The sequence below is a fragment of the Ursus maritimus genome, unplaced genomic scaffold (genome assembly GCF_017311325.1).
Source record: "Ursus maritimus isolate PB19 unplaced genomic scaffold, ASM1731132v1 scaffold_18, whole genome shotgun sequence".
Classification (NCBI taxonomy): Eukaryota; Metazoa; Chordata; class Mammalia; order Carnivora; family Ursidae; genus Ursus; species Ursus maritimus.
In genome coordinates this window covers 26,524,775-26,541,471 of record NW_024424230.1, presented here as the reverse complement: position 1 = coordinate 26,541,471, position 16,697 = coordinate 26,524,775, and the positions used below count along the sequence as shown (strand labels likewise).

General features: G+C 51.2%; 1 protein-coding gene across 2 annotated transcripts in view; it reads right to left on the bottom strand.

Moving 5' to 3' along the window:
* The window catches only part of LOXHD1 (lipoxygenase homology PLAT domains 1), a 157,611-nt gene that overhangs the window by 66,891 nt on the left and 74,023 nt on the right, over nucleotides 1–16,697 (bottom strand). For both annotated transcript variants that reach the window (XM_040632549.1, XM_008691614.2), the window contains exons 13-17: nucleotides 14,540–14,694; nucleotides 12,722–12,882; nucleotides 7,213–7,289; nucleotides 6,149–6,345; nucleotides 3,549–3,741 (exon numbers count right to left, since the gene is read on the bottom strand). In XM_040632549.1, coding sequence (XP_040488483.1) covers nucleotides 3,549–3,741; nucleotides 6,149–6,345; nucleotides 7,213–7,289; nucleotides 12,722–12,882; nucleotides 14,540–14,694 — 783 coding nt within the window. The remainder of the gene's footprint in view (nucleotides 1–3,548; nucleotides 3,742–6,148; nucleotides 6,346–7,212; nucleotides 7,290–12,721; nucleotides 12,883–14,539; nucleotides 14,695–16,697) is intronic.

Below are 16,697 nucleotides of genomic sequence, written 5' to 3'. Positions count from 1 at the left end.
ATTTGAGAGAGAGAGAGCATGCGTGTGCACATGGGGGTGGGGGGAGGGAGAAGGGCAGAGGAAGAGGGAGAGAGAAACCCAAACTGACTCTGCACTGAGTGTGGAGCCCTGAGATCAGACCTGAGCCGAAACCAAGAGTTGGACGCTCAACTGAATGCACCACCCAGGCACGCATATATATATTTCTGTTGTTGTTGTTGTTTTGTTTTCTTCTCGTTTTTTTAAAGTAAGCTCTATGCCCAACATGGGGCTTGAACTCGTGGCCCCAAGATCAAGAGTAGCATGCTGTACCGACTGAGGCAGCCAGGTGCCCCTGAAATAATAATTTCCATTTAAATATATTCATCTTTCATATATTATCAACATATACATCTACACAGAAAGAGCTGTCTGTATTTTGAAGTCATACTTGATCAAGCAGTTAGAGGGTGGAAATGTGTTACAGGTATGCACCACTAGAGGGCACTTCCCAGCGAAGAGCAAAATGTCGACCAGAACTGTGGGTCATAGTTTTTCAGGGACGACTACAAGACCTGTGCTCTCAGCAATGCCATAACACGATATCATGATTTTTTCCCCCAAGATAAGACTTATTTTCAACAAGATGGAGAATCTTCCATTACCAAAGCAATGTGAGAGATTTGCAGAAAGCAAGAGGACTGGCTGAGAGCCTAAAGAAGTTGAACTAGAGATACCAGGATCAGCTGGGAGTGAGAGCGGGTAAGCGTATGGACAACAAGGGGATTCAGTAAAAGCTGACATTCCAAATGGAGAGAACTCCCAACCTCATTCCCTCTCTCAGAGCCTAGAGCAATAAGCAGCCAGGATTACACAAACCTTGGATAGATAAAAATTAGCATTCAGAGAGCAAAAACCAACTATTGGAAATTAACATGTGGTAGCTGAAATGAAATACTCCAGAGCAAGGATAAAGTCAAGGACAGTTCATAAGAACAAAAGAGGAAATTTCCCAAGAACAAAATGACAAATGATAGAAAGGTAAGAAAATCAGAATTCCAACATCTTACCAAGAGTTCAGTTCTAAAGACTACAGAGAATAGAAAGTTGGAAATTGTCAAAGAAATAATATCGAAAGAAGTCCCAGAATTAAAAAATGCTTCTAGAAGGAGCCCATGAGTTCCCAGAACAATGGATGAGATTAAAATCACAAAAGGCAGTGAGGACATCATGAAATTTCAGAATGCCAGGAATAAAACTAGGATCTTACAAAATTTTAGAGAGAAAAAAATCCCGAAAGTTTGGATAACAGAATGGCATCATACTTCCCAACTGCAACACTAGGAGACAGAAGATGGTAGAATAATTCCTTCTAAACTTTAAGGGAAAATGAGTTCTAAATCAGAATTCTGTAATGAGCCAGATTCCTGAGACATTTGCAGACATTTCTCTTCTGTGCACTTTTTCTCAGGAAACTACTCAGTAGAAATGAAAAGAAAGAAGAAACCAAAGAAAAGGAAGACATGAAGTCCAGGAAACCGGAGATCCAACAGGAGAAAAAAGAAAGGAATTTCCAAAAAGATGGCCAAAAAGAAGTCCCAAAGGACAGCTTCATGGCAGCCTAGAACCTTTAGAGGTTCCTAACGGAATGTCTTGGGACAGGGAGTGAGTGGAAGGAGGCAGAGAGGAAACAGAATTGCTCTTGGGTTTGGACTTACGAAAAGAATTTTAGTTCTATTGGAGGGATGGAGGTAAAATGATGTTATGGGAGAACTGTCTTCTTCCTTCCAAATTCATTGTTGAAGCCTAACTTCTAGTATTTCAGAATGTGACTTATTTGGAGATTGGGCCTTTAAGGAGACATTAAGTTAAACTGAGGCCATTAGGGTGAGGTCCAAATCCAATATGACTGCTGTCTTTATAAGAAGAAGAGATTAGGACACACGCATGCAAATGCCCAAAAAAAGACCATATGAACAGGCACCAAGAAGGCAGCTATCTGCAAGACAAAGAGAAAGGCGTCAGAAGAAACCTAACTTCCTGACACCCTGATCTTCTGGCCTCTGGAACACAGGAAAACAAATTTCTGTTGTTTAAGCCATCTAGTCGTGGTATATGTTATAACAGCCCTAGCACCCTAATACAGATAGGTGGGTATACAGAAATACAGATGGGTATATAGAAAACTACACGAATGAAAATGAGGCTATTATTAACACCAGAAAAATACAAAAAGTTGTGCAATAATTCATATGCAATCATCATACAACAGGTGTCTCCGTAATGAATATTTACATAGTCATAATAACGTAAAAATTGAATATTGATTTAATTTTATTAAAGGCTGGAAGGAGGGGAAATGGGTATGTACGCACACACACAGAGACACACACATGCATGTGTATTCAAAGAGCTAAACCCTCCCCTTCCATTGTAGAAAGTCAAGAGTTAATGTCTATGAATAAAATAATAAAGAAATTGGTAAGCAAATTATTAAAAACACAGAGATAAATTTCAGAGGAAAAGTGAAAGCAATTTAAAAGTTGTTACCTCTGAAGAAGGGAGATAGTAAGGGAAGGCAACTACTGCTTTTTAAAAATCTATATCTTGTGATGGAAATCAAGTTTAATTTCTAAAAAGAGGAAAAGAGTTGAAGAATCACAGTGGCAGGTACCATTACAAACCACGTATATGTTTGTGACACAGCCCTCAAGGAACCTACAGGATAGTTGGGGAGAGAAAACACACACATGAAAAGATGCAAGGAAGAAGAGATGCGTTCATATTGGGGTTCTTTCTCAGGGAAACTTCTGGTGGAAGTGAGCCTTGGGCAGAGCGTTCAGGGTGGATGTAGAAATGCAGAGGTGAGGGAAGTGACATTCTCTGCACCAGTTTTTGGTGCCACTGTCTTCCTGACCCTCTAGATGACCTCTTGTTTCTCTGACCCCTACTGCAACTATGGCTCTCACATCATGTACAAAGGGTGGCCAGATCGCCTTGAACTTCACCTTCATTCAGAGATGTCGCCACCCTGTCCAAAAATGTCCTCCACCGCCACGCCATGACTATCGCCCTATCCTGTTTCATTTTCTTCATAGCTCTCACCTGGCGTTGTATTATAGAGTTATTGTGTGCCTCCCGTGGTGGAATGCAAAAGGGCAAGCATTTAGTCTACATTGTGCCTAGGGCAGTGCTGGCTCAGAGAAACAGTCTATATACATACTTACTAAATAAATGTATGAATGAACAGCTTTATCTCCTCAGCGAGTCTTCCCAGGGAAGACACAGACTATGTCTCAAACTCTTGTACACAGGGCCAAGAATGTGCATGTCTTAATAGAGTCATTTGCTGCCTTTATTCCAGAAAAAAATGTTTCATCCATCGAGTCCTCAGTTTCCCCTCGGTAAAATGAGCCCTTTTGCCCCTCCAAGAACTATAATACCACAGGCAATCAGAAGCCCCATTATCTCCCCTCAGGCTCCCCCCTTGTAAACAAGATCTGAGTCACCCCATAGTCCCTCCCCCTTCCCTACTGCCCCATCCCACAGGGGAAACAATGCTGATGGTCCCATCACTGCTCCTTCCATACGTTTCTGGATCTCCACGACCTCACTGGGATAGAGCTCCACCTCCAGGCGCCCGTCGGCCTGGTTCTTGTCCAGCCAGCGGTTGGCGGGGAAGGTGTACTGCTTGCCTTGGCGGGGCACGCGGATCTGGACGCTGCCGAGGAACCAGCTGGCGTGCATGCCCGTGCTGTCATGCCCGATCACCAGCCGACTGATCTGGGGGGAAACCCAGGGTGCGAGTGAGCAAAGAGCTGGTGCGTGGAAACCTCTATGCCTCCATCCCTACCCACCCTGGCCCCGCAAACACTGGTGCAAACTGCTGTCCTCAACCCAGACTTTCATTTGCCCAGAAGAGGGGGGGGGGCTCAGCCGGAGGACACTGGGTCCCAGTCTTGTCCACCATCAGCCAGCTTGGGAACTAGGGGACCACTTCTCCTGCCTGTAGCCTCATTCTCTCCTCTTAAGAGCGGCTCACCTCTTGGGGAAATTGTGAGAAGCAAGCAAGGGGAGTGGGTATGGCGTGGACTTTGAAAGCTCCAGCATGTACTTGGGTGGTGGCCGCAGGAGAAAGCAAACATTCAAGACATTAACCATTTGCTTCTGATAGCCATGGTATTGATTTGGCTTTGTTTTGTTTTAAACAATACACTATTGTATGTATTTCTGTATTTCTTTGACGTACCCATCCTAGAGGTGAGACGATAGGTGGATGACCTCTCAGGACAGCCTCTCTGTGGTTCTCTGCTCAACCCCTCCTCTCACTCGACCCTGAGGAACATCCTTCTCTTTCCAGTAACACCCAACAGTCACCTTGCTTTGCTATTTTACATTTTAACATCTTTACATTTAACATAGATGATTGCATCGATCATCGCGTTACCATCCTTAGGAGTACTTGGTTTTTCAACATTCAAATCACTTTAGTGCTTTTTTGAAATGCTGTTTGCAGGGCAATTCTACCATTAGATGGAATTATCCAATAGCCTTGGAGATCCTTGCCAAGCCTCCCCTGCAGATTCTCTCTGTGATGGTTTGGAGTGGTAATGCTAGCCGTGAGTCTGAGGCCAGAAGGCTGGTTCTGGAGAATTGTCCCTCCAAGCCCTGTTTTTGCTCTTACAAGAACAAAGTGCCTCTTTGAGCTGATAATGAAAACACCATCATAACTGAGTGCCTGCCTGTAGCTCGGGTCCCCTGGAATTATAGAAAGGAAACCAGCTTTGTTTACAAAGCCCGACAGCCTTTTGGGTGGGTGCCCAGGGTCACAGGAGAGCTTTCACTCTGGTGCTGGGACAGTGACAGGACCAGCTGGGAAGAGTGAAGACAGGGACAAGTGTCTTCTACCTGACCCAATGGGAAGCTCCTTTAAGGACAGAACTCCTTAACTTCTTTCAATTCCGGACCGCCTAGCACCTCCCTGGAGCAACTGTTCAGTCAGGAGCAGCTAGCATTGATTAAGCGCTTACTGAGGGCAGGGGTGTTATCAATATAGTTAAAGCTAACAACAATCCCATTAGCATCCCCCGTTGTTGCTGCGTTGTTATGAATGCAAACAAAGGTGAAGACAGGCTTGGCAGGTAAGTGGAGACAGGGCCTCAGGCAATCAGCAGCCAGACTGACCCTCCCGACCTCTTAGCCATACTGCTTGCTGGGGGGTTTCAGAAACACAAGGAAAGGCCCCAAACACCACCCCCTCCCCTTAGATGTCTCATCTATCTGCTGGCTGTTGCCAGAAATCCTCAGTAAAGGGAACAACATTTCACTCTATGGTTATTAATTCAGCTGAAAATGTAAACACATTTTAACGAAGGAAAACCTTGATTTAAACTCATTACCATCAAAGTATAAAGGGCTGACATGAGATCTTTCCCCAAGAGCATTTTCATGGAGTACCTGAAAGAGGGCAAAGGGATTGCAAGAAAGTAAGGTTGCAGACGGGGGCTCGTCAGCGTCCCAGTTCCGACTAGCCACACCTTAAGAAGGACAGGTGGTCATAGGAAACCCAGCTCAGAAATTTTTAGAAAAGTTTCCAGCACTATGGTCCAGGGGGTTAGATCTGAACTTTTCCAGATGAAGAGCTCAGCCTGCTAGCAGCAGGGCCACCTTGGGCCTTGACAGAGAGAGACCCTCAGTGCCATCTTCAAAGGCAGAATCTCTCCAGTGTTGCCAGGGGTGCAACTGAAATGAGTTTCCTGAGCATACCTCAGATGCAAACCCAAGTTTGGAATTGGGAAGTATTTTCAGCCCTTCTTTTCCTTCCCTGCATGCCAGTGTCCCCTTCTCCAGTGTCTGGGACCCAGCCGCATTGGTCTTGGCTAGGTAGGCAAAGAAAATGTTGGGACTACAGACACCAAAAATAGGCATTCCATCCCTAAAGGGACTGCAGAAGCTCAACCACTGGTCACGTATCTTCTGCAGCTCTGGGTCATAGCTGGAAAACAACGTATCCCACCCACCCCCAAGTGCGCATCTTTCCCCTTCAAAACGGGTTCATGCATGTGCACGTGAATGCATGGATGTGTGTGATGTGGGAGTGTTTATGCACGTGCATGTGAGTGGGCACCCACATGTGGATATCTGTGGCGTGAGTGAGACCATGTCGCACAGTCTCGGGACGGAGACTTACAGTTCCAATGTTCAGGGTCTCGAGGGTGAACTCATCCACCCGGGCACGTTCAAAATAGTCTTGCAGGTTGTTGTCGGAGACCAGAAGAACTTGCTTGATGGTGTCAGATTTATCCCCGTAGAGCTTGATGTAGACCCGCGAGTCTGTGCTGGCCCCAGAGACATCCCCCGTCTTCAAGCTGATGTGGTAGCGGAAGTCTGGGCAGTGCAAGGGGGAGGCAGGGAGGGAGGGGTTAGCGCAGGGCAGGTGGGAAGGGCTGGAGCAGGAGGGCGGTCTGCAGCCGGGGTGGGACACTGGGCTGGGGGTCAGCAGGTCAGTCCTTGCTCTAAGTAGCCCTGTGATGGGGTAGGGCTCCCTTCATCTCTGTTGGGTCCCCTCATTGACAACGTGGGATGCGAATCCCTGCTTGGCCCGCCCATAAGGTGCGCGCATGCCAAGAACAGGAAAGCTTTCGAAGAACACTGAGTGCAAGAGACTTGAAGGACCTAAGGCAACCGCCTTGTCCAGCTTCTCATCTGAAGGATGAGGAAACGGAGGCAAAGGAGGGTCAAGCTTGGCAGACAGTGTTTAGAGCGTTATATACGCAGGGCTGTTTGTTGCTAAGTATTCTGATCTCGGCTTTACAAGCCAGGGATCAGAGCCTTAGGAGGGTTCATGTTTGGCTCAAGATGTCAACAGTTCAGGAGGAGCCAGCCAGGAGCAACATTCTAATGTGGACCTAAATCCCCTTATGGAACAGGGCACCATGCCGATGGTGCTCCATTTCATCACCCAGAAAGATCTGAAACGTCTGTTTGGCTAGCGTTACTGCCTTTGTTGCTCATACGGAAAGAGGCCTGTGTGCGCTCAGGGCCCCACATCCAATGCCACAAAGAGACTGTCTACACCGCCCAGACAGCCAAGAAAATTCCAGATCGTCCCTCAGAGCCTCTTCCTCTCCCCCCCTCCCGACTGCTGACCCAGGGGAATGAAGCAACAAGCTCAGGGCTGGCTTCTGTGCACCAAGGGGAGGGCGCCCCTCTCCCCAGGGACACACCCGCCACCTGGTCACAAGGATGACTCACTCTTCAGTGTTGCATTGCTGTCACTGGGCAGCAACTCTCGGACCAACTGACCGTCATCCTTATCCTTGTCCAGCCACCTGGTGGGCAGACAAGGGGCTGTTAGCTCTGAGCGGCCGGCAGCCAACCGTCGGGCTGCTCCTGCGGGGTCACCAGGGAGGTCAGAACTGTGCATTCGGCCGAGGAAAAGACTCTTACAAGAGCTGAGAACAAAGGGTCACTACCCAAACTGGGGAGGGAGGGCTGCCCTGCGGAGGTGATATTGGCTGAGGTTGGAAGAGTGACACAGAGTTGGCTGGGAGAAGAGGGAACGGCATATGCTGGGACAGAGCAGAGCCTTCAGGGGCTGAATGAAGGCCACTGTGGATGGAAGGCAGTGAGGGGAAGGGGTAGCTAGTGTGCAGGGAAATGAGAAGGGTCACAGGATGTAGGACCTTGGCAGTCACACTAAAGAGTTTGTCTTGAAAGCCAAGAACGCCGGAGTCACTGTTATCAGCACAAACAATCACCTCTTTTTGGGGGAGCCCACTGTGTACAGGGCCCTGGGCTGAGGGCCCTGGGGACGGGGAGAAGGCAGAAAAGATACGCTGACATCAGGAAGACACTGCTTGACCCCTAGAGAAGAGGTCGTCTAGTTAAGAAGATAGGACTCACTAGGGACACCTGGGTGGCTCAGTCGGTTAGACAGCCGACTCTTGATTTCAGCTCAGGTCATGATCTCAGGGTCGGGAGATGGAGCCTCATGACGGGCTCCACGCTTAGTGTGGAGTCTGTTTGAGAGTCTCTCTCCCTCCCCCTCTACCCCTCCCCACACCCGTGCACACACGCTCTCTCTCTAATAAATAAATAAAATCTTTATTTAAAAGAAAAAGAAGATACGATAGACTAGCCAAGGCACTGAAAGCCAGGACAAGGATGGCTGTTGGACCAAAGTAAGTGTAACAGGAATTTGGAGAAATGAGAACAGTTTGTGGGGAAGGGGCTTGCTCGGAGTCCTCAGGGAGGAATGAGATTTGCCAACAAGGAGAAGCTGGGTCTGGACCCCACAGGGCTGGGTTTGACGGCAGGGACTCATCTATTCATCAGAGTGGGCCATGACCCCAGCTCTCTGCTGGCCATCCACCGGGGGCAATACGCTGGACTGGTTCACCTGAAGAGCACCATCCCCACGGAGCACGGGGACGCAGCCAGAGAAATCAGACGACCGTGCAAGCAGAGATGCCCCGGCCCCAGTACTCATGAGGGTCTGTGATACAGGTGACGGCAGCAGAACAGACACCCTCAGTGTTCTCCAGCACCATGGGGAAGCCAAGGCACCTGCCTCTGGACCAGTGTCTCCCCATTTGCCTGCACATTGGAGCTCGTCTTGGCAACCCAGCCCTATTACACTCTTGGCAGGGAGGTGCCTCCCTGGCCACAGAACCCATCAAAGGAAACCAAGGCATTGCCTCCTCTCCAGCCCTCCTGACATGGAGCTCAGGCCTCCCTAAACCACAGTCCTTCTGCCACTATACCCCACCCGAGGGTAGGGTCCCCATCCCTTTTCTCTCACCCTCCCTCCCCAAGCACAGGCTCTTCTATTCCCCCCCGGATGTTGCTGCCTGCTGGCGGTTAGCTCGCACAAAATGTTCATCAGCAGCTAAGTGATGACACTTGTCATGGGCTTTGGTGCTGCGAGTCTCGAACGCCAAAATCATCTGGGATTCTAAGACATGAAGATGCCATTGCAGAATTCTTGGCACTGATGATGGGGGCGGGGGATATTTGAGAGCAGGGACTACTGCCTCGAGTCCCTCCAGTGAGCCCATTAGGAGCCTCCCCCTCTGTCCCGTGGAGGTCACCCGGCATCTCCCACAGACAGAGACTGCAGAGAAGGGTTGGCCCGGCCACCACTCACAGGGACGGGAAGGATGGAAGCCAGCAGGCCTGTGGCCCTTGGGAAACCCACGCACCCTCCCGCCACTCTCTCCACCACTCACCCACCCCCAGGCCCACCCCAGCAGTAAAGGGACACCACGGCTTGTCATTTTAGCTTCCAACAGAAGGATATTAATAGATATTTCCAAATATAGTCATTTTCTTTCAGCTTCAGACACTTGGGTCCAGGTTCAGCGTGAGATGCCGCTAGATGGGTGAGCCCCTCTGCTGGTGATTTTATTGCTCTTTCCCGGGCTCACAAAGCATGTGCAAGTGTGCACACAGGTGTGCACGCAACACTCACACAGCTGCCAGGGCTAAACGTTTACACCACCTGCCCCTGGCAGGGAAGTTTGGTAAAGGGGCCCGGTGTGTCCTCCCCCAGGCAAACATACAGCTCAGGTGAGAAAGCAGCTGCGTGGGAGGGCAGGCTCTACCTCCAGGGGCTTCAAAGGCCTCCCGGGCCCTGAGTCCGTAATGCCATCACCACATGCCTCAGCAAGGTACAGGAATTCATTTTCTTAAAAATGCATGGACGCTTTAAGTGTTTGGGGGCAGGGAGAGCTCTAGGGTGTTTGGGGGCCTCGGCTCACCTCCTGCCCTGCAATCAGCATCACCTGTGCCTTTGGCCGACTCGGCTCCTTTCAAAGCGCAACCCCATTTCACCCTCACCATCACAGTAGGTCATATGCAGGTCGGGAATGTGCAGAAGACCAGAGAAGTTAAGAAATTTGCCCAAAGCCACACAGCAGGGAGGTGGCTAGACTCCTAGTCCCACAGTCACCCTGTACCATGCATGTAGCAAAGCAGGCAGTGTGGGCATACCGACTTTTTCCTCATCCCCTTTCCCAGGTTCCCTGTCCTCCTACTGACCTGTCTCAGGGCTCAGTCCTCGCAATTCTTCATCCACTCTCCCTGAAGGATCCCACCATTTCCCTGACTTTAAATTCCATTGCTCTGCTCTCATTTCCTGGAGTTATTTCTCAAGGCCCGACTGCCTACTTGACTCACAAGCAGCTCGTACCTAATATACCCCAGCTAAACCCCCGGAGTCCAGCCCAGCCCCCCCTCAGGCCTTCCCCCACCCCAGGCTCCCTGCTGAAGCAGGGAGCACGACCTCTGCCCACCTACCAAACGCAGAGACCTGGGGTCTCCAGTTGCCCTTACAAGCTCCACCTCCGGGACCTGTCTCTGGTGTAGCTCCCTGCCCCTACCTCTACTGCCACCGCCTAGGGCCAAGCTGCCACCTTATGGGTTTAAATGTGTCCCCTAAAAATGATATGTTCAAGTCTTTACCCCCAGTACCTCCGAATGACCTTATTTGGAAACAGTGTCCTTATAGAGGTTAGGGAGTTAAAATGAGGTCATTAGGGCAGGACTTAATCCAAAATGACTGGTGTCCTCATAGAAAAGGGAAATGTGAACACAGAGACAGACGTGTACAGAGGCAAGACGACGTGAAGACAGGGAGAAGATGGCCATCTACAAGCCAAGAATGCTGTGACCAGCAGAAGCTGAGAGGCATGGGGTAAATCCCATTCAGAGGGAGCACGGCCCTGCTGACACCTTGAATTTGGACTTCCGGCCTCCAGGACTATGAGACAATAATTCTGTTGTCTAAGCCACTCAGTCTGTAGCGTGTTATTCCAGTAGCCTAGCAAACTGATACGTGCCGTTGCGGGCCCTGCAAAGCCTCCTGCCAGGCTCCATTTCTCCTCTGGATGCCCCATAGCCTGCCCTCCACCCAGAAGCCAGAGGGAACTTCCTCAGATGGACGTTCCTTGCCCAAAGCCGCATAGTGGCTGCCTGTCCCTGCCTGACACCAGCCTCTGTCCACCTCTGACCTCACCTGGTGGCCTTCTCTTTTGTCCACCTGCTTTGGTCTCACTGAAGTTCTAGAAGCCTCAAGCTCTTTCCCCAGCACTTTCCTTTTTATCCCTCAGGAAAAGTCAGCCTGACTGTCACCTCTGCAGACAGAACTTACCCACCGCCTCCATCTCTAACTAGCCCACCTCAGTGAGTCTGCTCCCATCAGCTCCACGCCATTGTGTGTTTCCCTCATCCCACACCTCACAGTTCATAAGTATGGCTCTCTGTTTATTCACCGGCTTATTGTTCAGTTCCCCTCTAGGCTATATGCTTCATGAGGTCAGGGAGCAAGGGCATAGCAAGTGCTTAATAAATATCTTTCGAGGGGATGAGGATAAGGCTGCTCCCCCTAGCATCCCAGCCGGGCAGCCTCCTGGCTCACTGGGGGCGCCATGAGTCAGTGATGGACTTGGAGAAAGACCAGAGCTCTCCCACCTCCTCCTTCATCCTCACGTGCCAGGTGGCCCCCTGCCAGCCTTTGCATGAGCCACCCCCTCGGTCCTGTGCCTAATGCCTCTTCTCCAACCCGGATGACCCACCGCCCCTTCTCCCCATCCACCCACCCTCTGATCATTCCTGGCCCAGGTCTAGTTCTACCTGTTTCTAGAAGCCTTCCTCAGCCTTCTCAGCCCCTTCTCTGAGCCTCTTTCTGTCCATTAGTGCCACTCACCTAGAGCTGCGGGAGTCATTACTTAGCTTCTTAATGTAATCCCTTGTCATACTAACAGAGGCTACGCTTCGAAGACTGTAGAGACCTTTGTCACAGACAAAAATGTTTCATAATTACTGTCCCATGGGATGGTCCCAGTGGCCTTCCATGGCTGGGAACTTGCTCCTCCTGGGCTTGTGGGTGGTAAGCAACGCAGCTGTAGCAAATACGTCTGTGCGGACGTGCGTGCACACGAGTGCACCTGTGCACGGTTAGAGAAAGAGGAACACATTCACCGCAGGGCTGTGGGCAGCTTGCCCCCATCCACTCCAAGGAAGACTGCCCTTAGTGCAGCCACCCTCAAGAAGCCCGGGCCAGCCCTAACGAAGGGAGCTTGGACAAGCAGCTCCTCGCTGATGGGTGCAGGTGGAGTCCGTTGCAGAGCCCCAAGCCAGGCAGACTGCATGCACCCCCCAGACATCGCCCAGGTGAATGTGGATGGCCCGCCCGCCTGTGCAAAAAATACTGATATTGCTCCTTGTTCTACAAATCTCTCTGTCAGTACCTTCTAGAAGTCATAACCCAACTGGTTATGAAAGAAACCCAAATGTTTAAGAAGAAAGAAAAAAGAAACTTGACCTCCCTAGGAAGCTGGGGAAAGGGAATGAAAACAAAGTAAGCTATCCTGAGAAGACATTCACAGGGACAGGTGTGGTTGAAGGCCCAGACAAATGGACAAAAAACACCTGACTCAAAAGTTGAATTCAGCGGGTAACTAACACTCTGAGGAACTCAGTTAAATTCTGAAATGGTCGTACTGTATCTTTAAAATGTAAGGATACTCTGAGACTTAAATAGACACCCCAGCGGTGCCCTGGGACACCTGACACCAGTGGCTCATCACCTGCAGGGGCAGGAGTCTAAGCACCACCAGCAGGCCCCCCCCTTCCTGCCCCGGCTCCGTCCTTAAGCCACGGCTGTGCTCTCTGGTCCGTGGTAGCAGGCAGGGCTGAGTCTCCCCAAAGCCAGGGCCCAGGACCGGAGCTGGGGAGCACGGAGAGCAGCAGGACCACACACCTGAGACACGGGAACTCCACGTTGTCGCTCTCGGGCTGCCCCTCTTCTCTCACCAGCACCCGCTCCAGGAACCAGCCGCTGCCGCTGCCTTTGCCGTCATGCCTGATCCTCACCCGTCTCACCTTCCGCATGGTGACCGACTCGATGGTGAACTCATCGGCCTGCAGAGGGGAAGACAGCAAGGCCAGTTGGACGGTGGCTCCCTTGGGACCCACACACCAAGGGGAGACACAGGCCCAGAAATCAGAAAAGTGCAGGCTGATGGGTTGGGCTACTTGTCTTTCACAGGTGGATTGGGGGATACCTAGAAAGAACAGGTCTAACCCCTCCTCCAACTGCTCCCAGTGGGAAGTCATTCCATGTCAAGTTCCCAACAAGGGAGGGCTGTAATTTCTGGTTAAACAATGCCCATTCCCTCTGATCTCCTTCTACGAGGAGGAGGAACACGTTAAGCTGTTACGAGTCACTAACCGTATATCATGAATTAATTCCTTAGCTAATCAACCTGGGCTCCTGCTACAGAAGGATACTAGCCCCCTTTCGAGGAGGGGCATGGCTAGGACTGACGGGGGGACCAGTGGTCTTGCTAATTGCACAGTCGTGCCGCCCCTGCTGGGATAGCAGGAGTGCCGTAGGAGCCGGGGGGCTGCCAAGCCTACGTGAGCACACCTGGGAGCCTCCGGGAACAGGAACACGAGGGTGGTCCGGATGGACAAAGGAGTCAGAAGAGGTAGAAGGGAAGAGTAGGAAAGGGTGGGTATGGATGGGAGGGAGAGAGGAAACATATCAATTTATGTGAAGTCGCCCCCTCCGTCCCTCCCCAAATGAACCTCGGTGCGCCCGCCACACTCAGATTATTTTTACCACCATGGCCTTCTTGTGCCTGTGACCCCAAGAACCAGGCTAGCCTGCAGTGGCCTCCGAGAGAGACCTCCACTCGATTTCCAGGGCTTGCCCTGCCCTTGCCGAGGATGGGGCAGCAGAGGCGGGGAGAGAGCCAAGGCTTGTGTCAGGTCAGTCTACAAACCCACTTCACCTGGTAAGCACCTTGAGCCGCCCTTGACCGCAACGACGACTGCACTGAGCACCCGCTCCGTGATGCAGGCCAGGCGGTCCATCTGTGCTCCTAACCCTCCTACGGCTGGCCACACGCAGGCATCTCGTCCCCATTTGAGATGTGGGGAAACTGAGGCTCGAGGAATGGAGCGACTGGCCCCACACTGGGTCTGCCCCCAGATCTGCCTGACACTTTGCCCACTGCCCCACACAGCCTCCTAGAAAACCCGTCTGACAGGCGGGGAAAATGAGGGGGAGCACCCAGCACATCTGTAACGAGGCCAGGGGCAGAACCCAGCTCTTCCACTCCCACATTTAGTGTCTTTCTTGGTTTCTCCTTCAAAAAGGAAATGGACAAGGTGCCACCAGTGGTCATGTCTAGCGGAGAAGGCAAAGGTCCCAGCTTTCTACTAGCCTGGGTCCTCCAGCCCACAAGCAAGGTGCCCAGCATCCCTCCTTGCCTGGTCACCCCGAAGGAAGAAAGGGGCCACTCCTACCTCCAAATGTCCTCCTGTTCCACCCCCTTCTCAAAGCTGACGGGTGGGGAGGGAACCTTGACCCCTCCAGGGTGGCTCTCCGGGTCCCAGCTGGACCATCCCAGAGCTAGAGGGTGTCATGCATGCTAGTGCGCTGTGGCCCTGAGTACGCCTGTGTGACGGCTGGGGCGCCCACGTCAGCTGTACTGCAGCAGGGCCGGGAAGACAGGGCGATGGGCCCTGGGGCCCGGGCCGGGCAGGCAGGCCGGGGCTCGGCCGTACTCACAGCGCCCTTCTCAAACAGGTCGGTGTTGTTCCTGCAGTTGTACAGCAGCCGCTCTCCCGTGTCCCCCACGTCGCCGTAAAGGCAGAGGTAGACATTGGCATCAGTTCCGGCACCTTCGAGTTCGCCGGTGCACACGGTCACACGGTACCGGGCCACTGTCGGGGAGCGAAAGTGACACAGTGGCTGACGGCCCCCTGCTCCCCGCACTGGCCCTGTGGCTCCTGCCTCTAAGCGCCTCCCCCCGCCCCCCATTCCAGGTCTCGCCCGGGCTGCCCCTGCTGCCTCGCTGGCTATGCCAACCCCATCCCACCCAAAGGTCAGCTCACCTGCAGGCCCCTCTTCCCAGACAAACCAGAGGTTCCCAGGCCTGGTCAAGCATCAGAATCCCCTGGGAAATTCTTGTAAGAATGCAGATTCCTGTGTCCCACCGAGACGTCTCTGATTTTAGTTTCCAGAAGTAGGATCGCTAAAACTGCTTTGTTTATATGCTCCCCCAGGAGACTCCGAGGGCGTTGGCAGTGTTTGGGGACCACAAGTGTGATTCAAACATTCTGACCCTTGATTCCATCCAACCCAGCAGACTCTCTTGCCTTAGGCTATTCTCCAATTCATACGTGTCCTGTCCTCTCAAGTAGGAAAGATAGCTTTTCTCTGTGAAGCAGAACCAGCTCCTCTTTGCTTCGGAACGGAAAGGTGCAAAATGCAGCCACTGCGGGAGGGTAGCAGCTTCTTTTCCCTGTTGAAAATGTACCCTGGAGGGGGTGGCCCTGCATCCCGGCACATCGCAGCCTCCCTTCTCACTTCGAATAAGCTAGAAAGTGAAACTCATTCATTCATTCATTCACTCATTCATTCAGTTGCCGTCTTTCTATTGACTGAATGAAGCCCAATGCCAGGCACCCTTAGAGGATAGGGACTCAGCAGTGAGCAAGACAGAGTCCTGCCCCCATGGACGGGTGGAGAGGAAAAATGGACAGTAAAATCATAACAAATTACGAACAGGAAAATTTCTGAGATATGTCTGCAACAAAGATTACATAGGAGAGGGGTGTCCCAGAGAGGGATGGAAGTGCGGGACCGTACGGTGAGGGAGTGAAGAGGACCTAGAGATGCAGAAAAGCTTGCAGCAAGAAGTTGATGTCTGGCAAAATGCCAATAATGAGGGGCCAGCCACAGGAAGCTCTGGGAAAAGAGGGTGAGAGTTAGTGCAAAGCCCCAGTGCAGGGATGAGCAGCGAATGTTCCAGGAGCACAGAGACGACCAGTATGGCTTGGGTGAGTGGGGATTAGAGGAAGTCCAGAAGTGGACCCAAGGCCAGCATGGGGACGGGGTGACAGTTCAAGATAAGAAGTGTGACTTCCTTTGGTTGGTTGTTGTTGTTTGTTTGTTTGTTTTTTAAATACAATGGGAAGCCATTAGAGGGCTTTAAGCAAGAAGTAACCTGATCTGATTTATGTGTTTTAAAGAGCACTCTGGCTGCCATGTGGAGAACTGATTGTAGGGGAAGTAGAAGTGAATCAGAGAGGTCAGTTAGCAGAGTAATTACAGTTGTCTAGAAAAGACAGGAGGGTGTCTAGGACTGGGGGTGCAGTGGAGATGCAGGGAAGCCAGCAGATTAGAGAGACATTTTTGAGGTAGAACCAACAGTACTTGGTGATGGATTGGATAAGTAATTGAGGGAGAGAGGAATCATGGATGACTCCTAGGTTTTGGCTTGGGTAACCAGGTAAACAGTATTTCCAGTAAGAAGTAGGGAAGCCTGAGGGAAGGGTGGATTTGGAGATAGAAATCAATGGTCCTATTTGTTCATTATAAATGTGTGCTGTCTATTAGATGTTCATAAAGAGAGGCCAAGATGGCAGTTGAATGTGTATCTGGAGAGTCAGGACTATTGACATGACTTTGGTCATCACTGGCACACGGATTCTGTTGAAAGCTATGGGACCAGATGAGATCCCTATAGAGAGGATTATAGAGGGACACCAACATTAGAGATCAAGCCAGGAGAAGCTAGCAACTCAGATGAGAAGCAGCCAGTGAAGCAAGGGGAAAATGTACTGCTGGACATGTCTCTGAAGCCAAGAGAAGGGAGGAATGATCGTCTGTAGCAAATGCCCCAGAGGACAGAGAGTGACCTTTGGTTTAGCTACATGGAAAG